Source organism: Vanessa atalanta, chromosome 1 (assembly GCF_905147765.1).
Source record: "Vanessa atalanta chromosome 1, ilVanAtal1.2, whole genome shotgun sequence".
Classification (NCBI taxonomy): domain Eukaryota; kingdom Metazoa; phylum Arthropoda; class Insecta; order Lepidoptera; family Nymphalidae; genus Vanessa; species Vanessa atalanta.
Window position 1 is genome coordinate 11,895,545 of NC_061871.1, and position 15,667 is coordinate 11,911,211.

Genomic DNA, 15,667 nt, shown 5'->3' on the forward strand with positions numbered 1-15,667 from the left:
CATAGTTCCGATTTAATAATAAACTAAAGTAATTTGAATAATTGAGGATTGAACTATCTCGGGTCTTGTGGTTGAACATATATTTTTATCGTAATAAACTTCTATCTCTATTCGTTTTGACAATGAAGAAAAATATTGCAAGGTAAAATGCGTTTGTTAGAAAATTTAAAAGTAGAGCAACATTCTTGATTTTCATGAACAGGATAAGAGAAAATATTAGTTGTAACAGTTTAGTAATTCTACCAATAGATGTCAATAAAAATTATAATCGTATGATATCTATACATATAATAAAACTGGAGTGTTTGTTTGTAATATTAAAATAACCACCTTTAACTAAATGTAATATGTATGTATACGTATACACATATACCAAAGTATATATTTTGTTTCAATTTTTGTCTGTCTATTTGTTCCGGCTATTCTCTGGAACGGCTTGACTAATTTTGACGGGACTTTCACTGGCAGACAGCAGTAGATGTAATAAAGAGTAACTTAGGCTCCATCAATAACTTTTTTGTTAAATTCAAACACGCACGAAGTCACGGTCACAGCTAGTTTCAAATAAAATATAGTTACGGTATAAATCCTGTATGACTAAGGATAAATAAAAATATCAATCTCTTAAAGTTAAATTTAATACAAGCTTCTATATAATATGACTTTAGCAATCATTTCTTCTTTAGCTCGACAAAGTTGCTCGAACAACTTACTGTGAAACGACCTACGCAAATTTATCCGTGCGAGAAACAATCTTGCCTTCAGTCAATGCCTTCTATTTTTATACATCGTCCTTGCGTTCTATTGATACTAATGGCAATACGATCCTTGAAAATAAACTGAAATGCATATTATATCTGTTCTATATATAAGTATTAAAATTATTGTAACTAAACTAGACGATTGAGGCGCGCGGTTACTCGTGGTCTGATAATGATATTTCCAAACATTTTTTTGCTAAAAGTAACGTAAAATAATAATATGCTGAATTTGTGTTTGTAAATGAATTAGATAACATTTGATTGCCTTATCTAAAAAAAGGTAACTAATTATTTTGTTCAGTTGGTTGTCGAGGTATTATGAAAAAAGGAATTCGAAACTCACCGCAGAACATCAGCGTCATCACCGAAATGACAGAATGTGGTATCCGTCATTGATTATAATAGTTAAAAAAATTATAGGATACACGGATACGTCAAAATGGCGTATCGCCGTTATAAGTCAGTTGGCGACATTACACGAGTGAGATACGATGTGAATTCTTACAGATTTGATTGCTAAGCTGTCAGCAGAACACTGAAATATATCATTACTGTTTATTATCATTGCTTCAGTAGTCACCTACATATCAAATATATATCACATATATCAAAAGTGTTCATGATCTATATTAGAAAAAAATCGTTTATACAAACAGCTTTGAAATCTGCGTGCTTAACTTTAACAAGCTGCATATTTTCCCTTCGGAGTTTATAGTCGTAAAATCCGTTTATAGCAAAGAAGGATTCCTATTAAATTTCAAGTCTTTGCCCACAAAGCATAGAAACATATATCACGGTTTTTTTTAAATAAAAAGACGCATTTCATTAATATCCGTCGAGTGGGTTTTCTTAAAAGCAATTATTTATACAGATTGACTCAAAAACGCCCCAATTTTGTTTTATATCGTCACCTTCTGAACCCAGTACAGAATGAATTACAAACACAATTAAGCACATAAAAAAGCCATTTTTTGTAATCACTGGAACATCTCTACTGTGTTTTTGTAGGTATACCTGAAGTATATGTCACAAAAAAAAACAAATTTGAGTTGTAGATAGACCACAGACAATAAATAATAATAAAGATATACTTAATAATTTGGAACAGAGGCTTATGAAACATGCTCATTGCTCATACATTAATCTATCGATAATAAGTTATAGCGCCAGTCATGTTGATAATAGTTATCATTAATGAACCAGCAAGCTTATGCGAACTGTTATTTGCTGATAGCGAACTTGATTACTTATTTTGATTCTATTATCTACCGACCGCCTACGACTACTTAGCCATGCTCTACTTTTTCTAATTTATCTTTAAATGATATATTATGAAAACTTTCTGAAGGTTTTCAAGTTTTTTTTACACGATTATTATTTTTTTATAAATGCTTCTATCTATTCTCTACTTATAGTATAGTATAGTATAGCCATTGGGCCGAATTTGATAATATTTGTTATCAAACAAAATTGAACTGCAAACGGTATAAGGCTATTATTTTTTGCCTAACATCTGAGGAAAGTGTATCAAACGAAATACTTTTTTTTTTTTAATATTAGTTAGTTAAACTATTTTGAGTATTAATACAGGCGATGTATAGTGGAACTCTTTATCTAATCTCTCCATTAGTAAGATCTTCGTGTTTTATTTTAGTCACAAAAGATTCTCCACATTTCGTTATTATTGTAAGTATTCAAAAAATGCAAAATATTCAAGTTTATATCAATTTCGTTACTTTTTATGAACTATATTAGAAAATTTGCTTGTTATTAGTTAGATATGATTGAAGTTTTTTTAAACCTTTTGTATTGAGAAAATTTAATGTTCGATAATTAGATAGATGTTATTGGCATCATAGACATGTAAGTAATAAGAATATCGTGTAATTCTGAATTCAAATTTATTTGAGAATTATTTTTTTATATTTTAATGATATTTATTTTGGAATTTAAAGATTTTGATTTTGTATAAATTACAATAAAAAATATTTTTATCACAGTGATGTATCATTACGTATGAAAATTGAATGTAAATAAAATTCGATATGTTTTATTTATTAGTGTTTTAGACAAATTTGTTTTTAGCATGACATGTGACATATTTATCATGAATCTAAATGATGTAAGATGAAATTAATTATATAAAAAAAATAAAATAAGAAAGGATATTATTTTTTTGTGTTATTGCATTCAACTCACTTCGAAGGGTAATGTAACTAGTGAGGTGAAAGGCACAAGGGATATAGCAGTTCCTAATCTTAAGGTTGCTGCCACAACGGTGATGTAAGGAATGGTTAATATGCCAATATTCTTTATATTGACAATGTATTTGAGCGTTAGTAAACACTTACCATTAATTGACCTAATAGGCCAGATGCCTTATTTATTCAAGTAATAATAATAACATATAAAGTTAAAATTAAATTTTATAAAACATTTAGATTAATTTTCTCATTGATGTGATATTGGGTGTATACTATATTGCAGATAAACGTGATAGAGCAGCATTTGTGAGTGTTTAGAGATTTATCTTTATTACAATGAAGAGCAATTTTATTGGTTTCGATAGACATTATATGATTTCCGTGATATTGGTTACTTTTATTGCAAAAATACAACTGAATAAAATGTAGATTACAAATAGAGAATTGACTACATTACAATTTTCTTGCAAAATCGCGAACGTAACGTCAAAAATGTGAATGATGAATAATTATAATTCATTTCATTTTTTATTACAAATTTATTTTATTTGTTTATTTAGCCTTCGATAAATTATATAAATAAAAGAGGTTTATATTAAAAGATTGCCATATGGCGATTATACTATCAATTTAATATTGGCAGATCAAAATGATAAATAATTACACAACAATCAAGCAACTTCGTCTTAAAGTTATCCCCTGCTATTTTAAGACTATTATTATTTCATACTCATATGCATTATGAAATAAAAACTAATATCAGTTTGTATAATACGAAAGGCAATACATAGGTATATATCACCGTAACATTGGTAGATTATATACATCTATCTGTACCGTAAAACATAATGTTGCTTACAATTTGACGCGTTTTTATTTCAAAATTTTAGTTTAGTTACAAAAACTTAACCCGATCTAATTGAAATATTATAAACAATCGAAATATTATGTTACGTTTTATTGTAAGTTGAATCACCGTTTAAAATCAATCGACAGTTAACAATCTCCCGAGATAGATTATATTCATGATTCTATTATGAAGTGCAGTTATCGTACGCTAAAATAAATGAAGTCCAGTTTATTTTTTATGAATAGTTAAGTTAGTATCGTAAAGATGCCTGGCAATTGAGATTGTCGGGACATAAAAATAATGTGATGACCGATTACAGCTTAAGTGCCTATTCGCGAGACTAGCCATACACGCAGAACATATTAGAGTGCAACAGAGTGTGTTCCTTAACTTTTTCATTATCAATAAGGAATGGAATAATAAATTCGAAAGTAAATCTCTCTGTCTGTCAGTCGGTCTGTTGTGCTTTCACAGGCAATCTACAGCTTGAACTCCAAAGAAGCACATAGCTATACGTATTTTATGCGACAAAAATAGTCTTATATAATTCGTCTATGATGTTATTATATAAACCAGTATTATATTCGCTATAGGATAGGGTTCTATAAAATGATCGAGTAAACGTAGGTGGAGCGCTTTATGTAATAGTCGTCGCGAATAAAAGTCGTTTTAAGGAATGGTCAGTTGCTTTTATTACAAAGGTTGTTGACATAGGTATTTTTCCTTTTCAAGTATTTTATTTTTAAACAAACACAATGTACATACACGTATTCATAGCTAGATTTTCATTTAAATAACTTCGTTTTATTTATAATATGATAATTTTTTTCATATGCAATTTATCGCTTGTGTTGTGTATTAGTATGTGTGAGTCATTTTTTTTATTTCCAATATTTTTATTACTAAACGTATTGCTAGAAATATTAACCATTCCTTAATAATTTTCAAAGTGTTGTCCGAAATACGCTTCATCTTTTGGTATAAGTTCTATGTATATTGGTGTAGTAGTTTCTTGTATGTAAGTAATACAAAAAAACACATATATACAATAATATATATATGTATATATATATATTATTGTTTTTTTTTTTTAATGAAACTTTTGTAATAAATAAATTCCTCTTCGGTACGTAACTTTACAAAGGTTTATTATTCTGGAAAATAAGTCAAAAGAAATTTGTAATTGGTTGTCAAAATGTATTCAACTGATTCGAGCATCTGGGACGTGAGGAGCGACAGGTGTTGTGTATTCTTTGATACTTGTATACGAGATAAAAGCAAATGGGATTTTTGTTTCACTCCTATTTCACCACTGCTCCTTTACGTTAAAATCTTTTTCGGTAGCAAATTTTTACGTTAATACGATACTTAGAACGGTCTCGTTTTTCATTTTATGTCTGAGATTTACTATTAATGTTTATTATGAATTAGGCAAGGGAAATCGTCCCTGCAATTTAATGATAAACAATTTAAATATTTTTTCCAAGCATGATACATTTGTTGAGTCTTTGTATTAAAGTTTTGGTATAAAGTTGTAAAACTTTAAGATGATTAAAACAAATCGAATCAAAATTTACTTTATTCAAACACTTCTGAATCGTTATTTCCGACGATTAAATTAAATTAAATAATTGATGCTCTGGGCAAATGAACCACCCATTCTGTCACCAGTGGAGGTGATAAGGCGAGGTGTTGTATTTTTAATGAAGGTTTTTGCACTTCTACTCCAAGGTCCAAGTGTTTCAACTGCAAAGGAAACAGACATAATTTGGAATAAGGATAAATATTTGGATCGGTTGCTCGCCTCAGCTTTTTCCATGGAGACTCCGGCTTTTAACATTGTTTCCCTGATCTGCGACAGGGCCGACAGCATGTCAATGTATGTAGCGTCCCACACAAGGGCCCGTTCTTGTTAGTTTTTGGATATACATAATCTATATACTATAACAATATCGCTGAAACATCTCGAAGGGAGTCTCGAGCTCTGAGATTGTAAATATAATGGGTCTTCTTTCACGAATATAAATATGGGTTATGTATAAATAGCATTACACCAAATTTATATACCATAGGACGAGATACTATGAAAACATACTAATCGAGCAGTATCAATGTCAGTTAGCTGTCTAACCTTCCTCATCGCGTATGTCGCGGAGCTGAGTCTACCTGCAAGGGATGACAAATGAGAATGATTAAACATGATATATGTGTTTATTATTTATAGTGATCGAATTAGAGCAGGCAGTCTTATAATACAGTACCTTAAGCGGCATTCAAGTATTACGTAAACAAGGGGTTTGCTTTTCTTATTATCGATGACATAAGGGACGGGGTAGGGGGCGTATTTTTGGTGATTACGTCAGCAATAATTTTTTTTTTTTTTAGAATTTCTGTTTTTGAGTAAATATTGTTCTGTGAAATCAATCGAGATCGATTAATTTGATTTTATATATCAAAAATTTTAATAGAACAAAATAATTATATAGTTTATATGTTAAGAATATAATATTATTTAAATACGATCAATCAATCAATAATCATTCAACATCAATCATTGATCAATAAATAATTTGTTAGAATAAATAATAATTATGTATTAAATTCCTCTACAGAGTATACATATATTCGAACCTTAAAACTGCTGCTCATAAATAATAATAAAGAAACCGAAACGTATTAAAAAATATACGTACCAATATTTACGTACACATAATTATGGGAAAGTTTATAATTGCGTAAGTTACAACCCAGCGATAGATGGCGCTGATTGAAATTGTCACTTTCCTGAATCGCGCTGTCTATAATATATTCGCTACTGTGTATTATAGTGTATATATTGGAGTACTCGTATAGTGTATAATGGTATATCTATAAACGATCAAACAACGTTATATATGTGCATTATTATCACAGTATTTCGATGTAAGCTGAAACAATTTTAATAATAGCTAAAATTCTGATAAAAGATACCTACTATATATTTCGTGATGACGATCGTTGACGTAACGAAAGAAAAAAATTATAATTTCATAACTAGGTCTAACAATAAGCCTAAGAAAATCCTATAAGATTGTTCTTAAAGTAGGTCTTGGTCGTTGTTTGTGTTAACGAAATGATTAATGTGTATTTACTCATTGTTGTTATTATAACAGGCGAGTAGCTCACACGGGAGATAATCGGATCGGAAATGACTGATGGAGATATCAAATTATTCATATAGTATTGCTGTATTTTGCCGAAAATCATATTGATACTGTAATTTATTAATTGCGTTGGTAAATTATTTTATGATGTAAATCATCCACTAGCGCAGGCTGAGTGTAAGGCTGACTTGTATGTCGTGATAACAAGCAGAAGGACGCTATGTTATACCTACTACCTCTACTGTATATACCTATATACTTATTTGTTAACAAAAACCTATAGATTCAAATAATATCTATGCCTAAATATCTATTACCATAGAGATTTAGATATAGATTGATTGAGGAGACACTAGAATTGCAAGAAATAAAAACACTTAACTTTAGGATATATTATAACTATTGTGCCTGTACTTACACTGGCTGGCATTCGACCTTCAAGAATCTTAATGATACATCTTATCAATTTAAATTGAATACATTCGGGAATCTTTTAAACTGAATATTTTTTTTTTACTTCGGAATGTTATTTGAAAAGTTCCCCGGGAATTTAATAACAATAATTATTATGAATATATGTAGAACGAATGATAGTGTAATAAATAGGCTAAACGAGGTGATTGTCTAACGAGAGATTTGGATATTGTCAAGATAATAAGATACCTTTTAATTGTCATATTTATTCCATTTTGTGTAAATCCTATCACAGTAAAATTTTTCGCCATATGTCCACTTTAGTAACTTTTAATAAAACCTATGCCCATAGCTTTCTAGAATATTAAAACATATCCAAAATAAGTTCCATACACATTTACTTTTGAAATCTAAAACAGAAGCTAACAATTTAAATATTTTATTAAAAGATCGCCGAATTGAGTTGGATGTTTTCTTTCTGCGACCTTGACATCCTCGACAACCAACGCAGGAGGTCACAATTTCTTCAAGTCTGCGAATAACTTTTATGTATATTATTCAGGCGTTTCATATATACTTCAGATAATCTTGTTCTAAATGCATAAAAAATGATATTATTAATTGATTAAATAATTATTGATTGATAGTATTTTTTACATAATATATAACTGTGTTATTAACGAATATTATCATTATATTATATTATTTATTATTATACATATAAAAAACGTCTTTATTTTATTTGTATTCTTTCATTCACTTATCGTTCATCCGATTCAGTTAACTTTGTTCAATTGGTCTTGGGAATTGAAAAGAAAGTTTTTTGGCATAGTGCCATTAACGTATAAAAGGTGGCGCGCAATTCGTATCGTATAATTTCTTACTATAAAAATGCATCTCATGCTGTTTAGTAGTTAGTAGTATATATTATATCTTCATCATAATAATGAGCCATTAAATCAAAATCGAACCTTCTGCTTAATATAAAAGCAATCCCTTGCCAAGCAATGGGCAATTTAAGGACTTTTAATTAAGGATTATTAATTAAATTTCTTTGTGTAATATAACATAGGACCGAAAATATTTAATCATTCTACGTGAGACTGACGGACTGACAGATGGGCCGCCTGATGTACTATTCATCGCAAACTTTACATGGTCAATGCGCCGCCAACTTTGTAAACTGTCTTAAGATTTAATGAGCGTTGTCCTCGTTTATACACATCCTTCAAACCGGATCAAACCAAGTCATAAGTAATTCTTCGCGGTAGATGTGATGATTCGGAGTTACTACCCATACGGTCTTGCACAAAGTAAAACATCGTTATAACTAGGCTTGCAACGAATATTTGGGTATTCGGCCTATTCGGCTGCTTTTATTATATTCGGCCGAATAACGAATAATTGAGTAATATATTTTGTTATAGGGAGCTAATGGTAAAATGAAAAAAAGACCGTTTAGTTACGTATTTATTCATCTTTTTATTTCTTTTATAATCATTTGAGTAGTCATTGGTACATAACACAGGTATATAATGATTTTATGTATTAGAAAAGTTAAGGATTCTGTGTATTTAAATTATTGTCGTAATCAAAATTTAGAAGGGTAAGGTTTTCATTTGTTTTATAATCATTTAAGAAGACTTTGGTACATAAAACAGGTAAATAATCATTTTCTATATTAGAAAAGTTAAGAATTTTTCTACGTCTGTATAAGTTTTGGTGCTAAAATCCGGCCGAAATTTTTTGCCTAATATTCGACTATTCAGTCAAGGGACTCACCGAATATTTGGCATTCGGTATACTGCCGAATAAACTATTCGTTGCAATGCTAATTATAACTCATGTCTGTAATACAAAGTTTTCATTAATTTTCTATATCTACTTACGTATATAAATAAAGTATGTTAAGAAGTATGTGTTTTTCAGCTGAGTTTCTTTAGTCGGTTCTTCTCAGGTCAGGGTATTTTCTTTTCGAATCTTGTTGTAGTGTTTCATTTGACTATCAAAAAATAAGTGTAATGCTTCTATATTGAATAAAGAAATTTGAGTTTGTTTTCACTCAACAAATCGATTGTCATTCGATCCTTGACACCTCATGTATCAACAAGATTGTCAAGCTAATGCGTTTTCAATTTATCTGAATCTAAATTTATATTACACAGACGACTTGCCGAGCGAAACTAGCAGACTTATTGAAAAGAAAAATGTTATATTAGAAAATACTCTTAGATAACTCTTGGCAATTCATCTTGTCAATAAATCAGGCACGGACAGTCAAATTTAATACAGGTAAAACCAGGGGCATAGTTTATATTCTAAAGTGGGAAAGTTTATTTCATCAGACGCGCTTATCTAAGAAACTACCCGTTAAGCGAGGGTGGAGTGCGGGTCATGTATGCATATAATATGCAAAATATATATGTACATGTTGTTGTGTAGAATACGTCGTGACATTTCGTGTTTAAAATCGTGTCAATTTGTTCCGAACACTTACGAGTATTATCTTTTAGTACTAAAACGTTTCAAGTGAAAATACGTAAGAAGACAACAATGTTCACATCAAATAAATGACACGCTATTGAAGGAACGCTGTTCGCTGAAAAAGAATAAAACGTACTAACGTTCAGTGATTTTTTTTTTTTTAATATTTTAAAATAAATAATAAAAACTAGCTACAAATTCCTGTTTATTACAGGTTTACATATAACGGATGCAAACGTGTAACAAAAGAACACAAAGTACAAGTACTCTCTCAATCGAAATTTTCAAGAATCATATCCAAATTTTAGCCAATTTACACCAAAATTACACTTAACCTTCCTCATGAATCAAAACCGTATGAAATCCGCTCGGTAGTATTTGAGTTACCTTTGTTCAGACAGAAAGACGTGGCGAGGACTTATATATAATATATTTTCAATATGTAGTTGTAAAACATTAACTACCTTTATGGTTTAGTGACGAGCTTAGCTATTGGACTATGAAAGGGAAATAAATAGCGCTATAATGCTTCTATCACAAATATTATATAACAAATATTCTACTACCAAACAGCAGTACTCAGTACTGTTGTTTTCCGGTTTGAAGGGGGAGTGAGCCAGTGTAACTACAGGCACAAGGGACATAAGTTCCCTAGGTGCCAAACTATACCATAAAAAAGATTTTTTAGTTTGAGTTTAAATAATAAGCAATATAGTTTTAGGTAAAGTGTCGAATTAAATAAACAAATTAATTATTACGGACATTTTAATTAAAACAACACACTTACCGTCATGTAAATCCGCAAAGATAATATAAGTGTAATCCGATTGTGACAAAAAGATATTAACTTAAGGTATAAAGAAAATATCCTCGTTTAAAATTCCAACCATGAAATGTCGAGCAGCGACTCGAATAACAAAATAACTACAACAAAGTTTATACAAAACAGTGACTTAAAATGACCTTTTTAACAAATTGTGTAATACCAGAGACAAATAATTTTTTAAGTATCTTTTTTTTTAATTTATTTTAGTAGGCAAAAACATTCACCTTATTTGATGTCAATATTATTAAATGTTCAGGGCAATGCCAGTATCGACACTGGCATTGCCCTGAACGTGTTCCGTGGCATCTTAAACGTTGCCTTGAACCAGTTATACTAGCTTACGCAAAGCCGGTTCTCAAAAAAAAATATATTTATTTTGGTTAATAAATCGTCTGATGAGTGGATGTTACTTTAAAGTCGTACCACTTGAAAAAAAATATTCTATATAGAGCTTAGCACTTCTCAATCAAGAATTTAAGATTATTTCATTCATAATTTTTTTTAAACATGTTTTAAAAACCAAACATGTAAACATTTCCGACGGTGTTCCCATAGAGTATTAGTTAAGTCGACCTTTATTTCAAAATATAGTAAAACTGAGTTAGAACACGAGTTACAATATGTTATGTGTGCTTAAATATATTTCATCTGTAAAACTATAAGGAAAATCGTAAAATATGTAGAATTAGTGTTAATTTATAGGCTATCAAAAAAGCGTTCGACCTCTAAAAAGATTTATTACAAACGATGGCTTATGATTGACGCGAATCGTATAGTGCGTAATCGTTATTATTGGGAGGGTCGATTATTTTTAACACTTTACAAATAACTAATCACTATTTATAAATACTTTTAATTTTCTACAGACTAACTGACTAATATTCGTTACCTGATGGTAAGTGTTCATCTACCTAAATATTTAATTACTAATGTATATTTATGTAACCTGACCATACAAATTACATTATTTTTATAATGTACCCTTTATCTTTTTTTATATAGATACAAATACAACCCTAATTGCCTTGAGTAGTTTAATCATATTTTTTATAACATCTTTCAAAAACAAAAATCTGGTATCAGATTTATAAAAATTCTGGTTGAAATGAACACATCGACTTTTAGAGGTTAATTAATGTAATAAAAAGTGATAAATTATTTAATATGTCTTCACTACAACGTACTTTCATTGTGTTTAATACTTATTGTAAAAAAAAAGAACAAACCAACAATTTATTATTTTTAAATCTTCAAAGTGAAGTAAAAAACAAGGTAGTGTTTATTTTAATTAGTAACGAGTGATTTATTATTTTAATAGATTGTTCATGGATATAAGAAACATCAAAAGGCAAAAAATCGTTTTCTTCAAATAGCTTAGGTATCTTCATATTATCATAAGCTATAAACTATAGACTATTCCAAAGTATACAGTCTTATTACTTTTCTTATGTTTTATTCACTTTGAAATTTAACCAGACTGTCTTATATTATAAAAAAATTAAACATAAACATTAAAAAAATATATTGTTTGATAAATTATTCCGGAATTACTTTTAATTTACCTTTAGGAAACAGAAGTAAATATTTAAATAACTGCGTGTCAAAACATTATAGTATTAAAACTTAATTGTATATATGGCATAGTTATTAATTCAACTGTTTAATCTAGTTTAAACGAATTATTATCAAACACGTATTTTCCAAAAATATGAATCCATTAGGAATTTTGCTAAAATAACTTTGTTTATTTACAAAATATTCAAATATATATATAATAAAAACTATAACAATATGGAGGCTTGTGCCTAAACAAATAAAATATTACCTATTTCGTTTCGTTATTGTATCAAGAGGAAACCTCCATGTATATAATTTCAACGAAATTCTATCTCATGTGTATCCACCAACCAGCATTGATGCAGCGCGGTGGAATAAGCTCCAAACCTTCTCTTCAAAAGGGAAAAGAGGCTTTAGCCCAGCCCCTGCTGGGCTAAAGTAAATCAATAAAATGTAAACATATTTATTAAAAACATATATATATATATATATATATATATATAGAAGAAATTTGTAAAGGTGCAATTTTATTGCTAACGATGCGTTTAGTGGTTTGAACGAATAGTTCGAAATTTAAAATGACTAGGAATATATCGAATACCCACTTATCATTGGCTGTTTTGGCATTATTGCTTTCCATGTTAAACGTGATATTACAACGGTTATAATTTCTACTGGTAATGGTTCACGAAGTTGACTTATATCCTCGAATAGGCCTATTTGCCAGGCCCTGGATTTATAATGCAAATTCCTTTCAGCTGTTACCGCCGGATTTCCCACAAAAACCCGCGGGTAATACTGACAGCCATTGATAATGTAAACATTTTTAGACGGATTCGATTCACAAATAGAACAAATTTTGAATAATGTAGTTATGTGAGTTATTATATACCTGAATAGAGTCCATATAAACGGTTTGAATATGTCAGACGAAATAAATTCTAAAATCGAAATGTTGAGGATGACATAAGATGCAACTAATGTGTAATGTGTTTTTGTGTTATTTTAAGAAATATTTCTGTATAATAAGAATCGTGTTTTAAATTTGACTCGCACACTGTGGGTTCCGTAACAGCAGACAAATACGCACTGACTGACGAAATATCCGTAACGAAACAATCACGGTTTTCGGATTTTTCCAATAATTATGCTACAAGATAGAGGTTTTGATTATCTTTGCGCATGTTTGCGACATACAGGGCCATGCTTTTTGATTGCGTATACTTAGAGGTTTGATTTTTTCACAATTCCAAGGCACCGTAGAAACTGCTTCCAAGCGTTCCTGAGAAAAAGGGGACTTCTTGGTGGTTTTTTCTTTCAAAGGTAAGGAAGGCTGAAGACATAAAAAACTTAATTCATTGCTAAACATGTCACTACTGATTATTTTAGCTATCACATCTTGAACTGCCGTTATTATATGAAACTATTAACGTTAAAACAAATGATTATTACTATTAGTACTTATATAAAATATTATATTACTTAATAATAATAATTAACTTACACTGGTTCACTCATCCGGTAACACGTTTACACCGGAATACAACACTATTGCAAGCAAAAAGTGAGGTACAAATTCAGTCAATCTTGCTTAAAGCCTTATCGCGTTTTATTTTTTTGAATTATTTTTTAAAACATTCAATAAATAATAGTAGAAGCTACAATGCGTGAAATACATAGAAAACCGTTTGCGTCGTTCTAGATCATTCCAGAATCGACTTCGGAAACTAGAAGCGATAAATTGCACCTCTGGGACTACACGATTCCGTCAAATTCGGACCCAAACGAACGAGTGGAGAAACCCATTATTGTAAGTCACGAACAGAGTCACATTCAGGATTGTAAACTAGAATTAAAATTGATATTCAATATGAATTGCAATTGTAGTTGGGTATTCTATAATTGAGCCGAGATGGCCCAGTGGCTAGAACGCGTGCATCTTAACCGATGATTTCGGGTTCAAACCCAGGCAGGCACCACTGAAATTTCATGTGCTTAATTTGTGTTTATAATTCATCTCGTGTTCGGCGGTGAAGGAAAACATCGTGAGGAAACCTGCATGTGTCTAATTTCAACGAAATTCTGCCACATATGTATTCCGCCAACCCGCATTGGAGCAGCGTGGTGGAATATGCTCCAAACCTTCTCCTCAAAGGGAGAGGAGGCCTTTATCCCAGCAGTGGGATATTTACGGGCTGCTAATGCTAATGCGAATAATTCTATAATTCTATGTATGTAGTTATTTTTAGCATTCATACAAAATTTTACAGTTTGAGTTTTTTGTTCGAGCTGAGTTTGATTCTTGGTTAGATTAGATAAATTATAAGCGCATATATCGAGTTCAACATTTGTGTAAAGGCAGAAAAACATCGTGAGGAAACCTGCATGTCTCGTATGAAAATCTATCAAATTATTATCAGGGTATCCATTAATTCGTGTTACTGTTGTTAGTTTCGTTCATTTCGGTTACTTAAAATTTAATGCTTTATGTAACAATCATAGAAATTAATGCCGATTCAACAATTTTAAGCTAAACTAGTTTATACCTATTTTATAAAACCACACATTTTTTAACTTATGCCAAACATGTGATAATAATACGTGTATTAATAATTCTTGTCAAATAACAATAATTATTTGTATGTGTTCAATGTTTTCATGTATATGTGTGGGTATATAATAAGTCATATATGTTATTATTATATGTAAAAGTGGTAAGTTTTCTTTTTAGCACGCTCTACTACTAATTAACTACCTAATCTGAACGTCTGACGGTTGGCTGATAACTTTAAGACTATCTTTTGTGCGTTTCGATGTTGTCGTACAATGCAGTTTATAAGTAAAAAATATATAAGTTTCTACAACGGCCAACATTATACTTTAAATTTAACACACGTTGCTTTAGTATAATGAAAATAAAGTTAAATATATTTCACAAATAATCTTGAATTTTTTCCTGAACAAGCAATCTCTTCCATGTTATCACTAGGTAAAGTATTTCAAATATTAAAAAAAGATAATTTTATTTATAAAAAAAGTTTTATCACAAAAAGCTACATTATTCCAGAGTGATATAGGGTATATATTTCATTTATATCGTATTATTTTCATTAATAATAACACGCAGGTAAGAAGCATCGGCGAGTCGCTAGTATAATATAAAAATTATACTAAAAGGTTAACTGATTAATAATAAAATGAAAATGTAAGAAATACTTAAAGGTTATGTGTATTGATAGTATATCTGACCTTAGCAGGATCCTGTTGGTTACTCGTGACGTAAACTGACGCTCGGCGACCGAGAAGCGTTCTGCTGACTATGGAGCTGCTGCGGCGACCAGACAAACGATCTTGCGGCACGGGTAACATGATTACGTTTAACAACACTTCACAATATTATATCCCAGCCTTTGAATGTTATATTCAAT

General features: G+C 30.1%; 1 protein-coding gene across 1 annotated transcript in view; it reads right to left on the bottom strand.

Moving 5' to 3' along the window:
- Nucleotides 1-15,608, bottom strand: part of LOC125066327 (syntaxin-23-like) — an 84,961-nt gene extending 69,353 nt beyond the window's left edge. The window contains exon 1 of the mRNA XM_047674374.1: nt 15,489-15,608. Coding sequence (XP_047530330.1) covers nt 15,489-15,608 — 120 coding nt within the window. The remainder of the gene's footprint in view (nt 1-15,488) is intronic.
- Nucleotides 15,609-15,667: the final 59 nt, after the last annotated feature.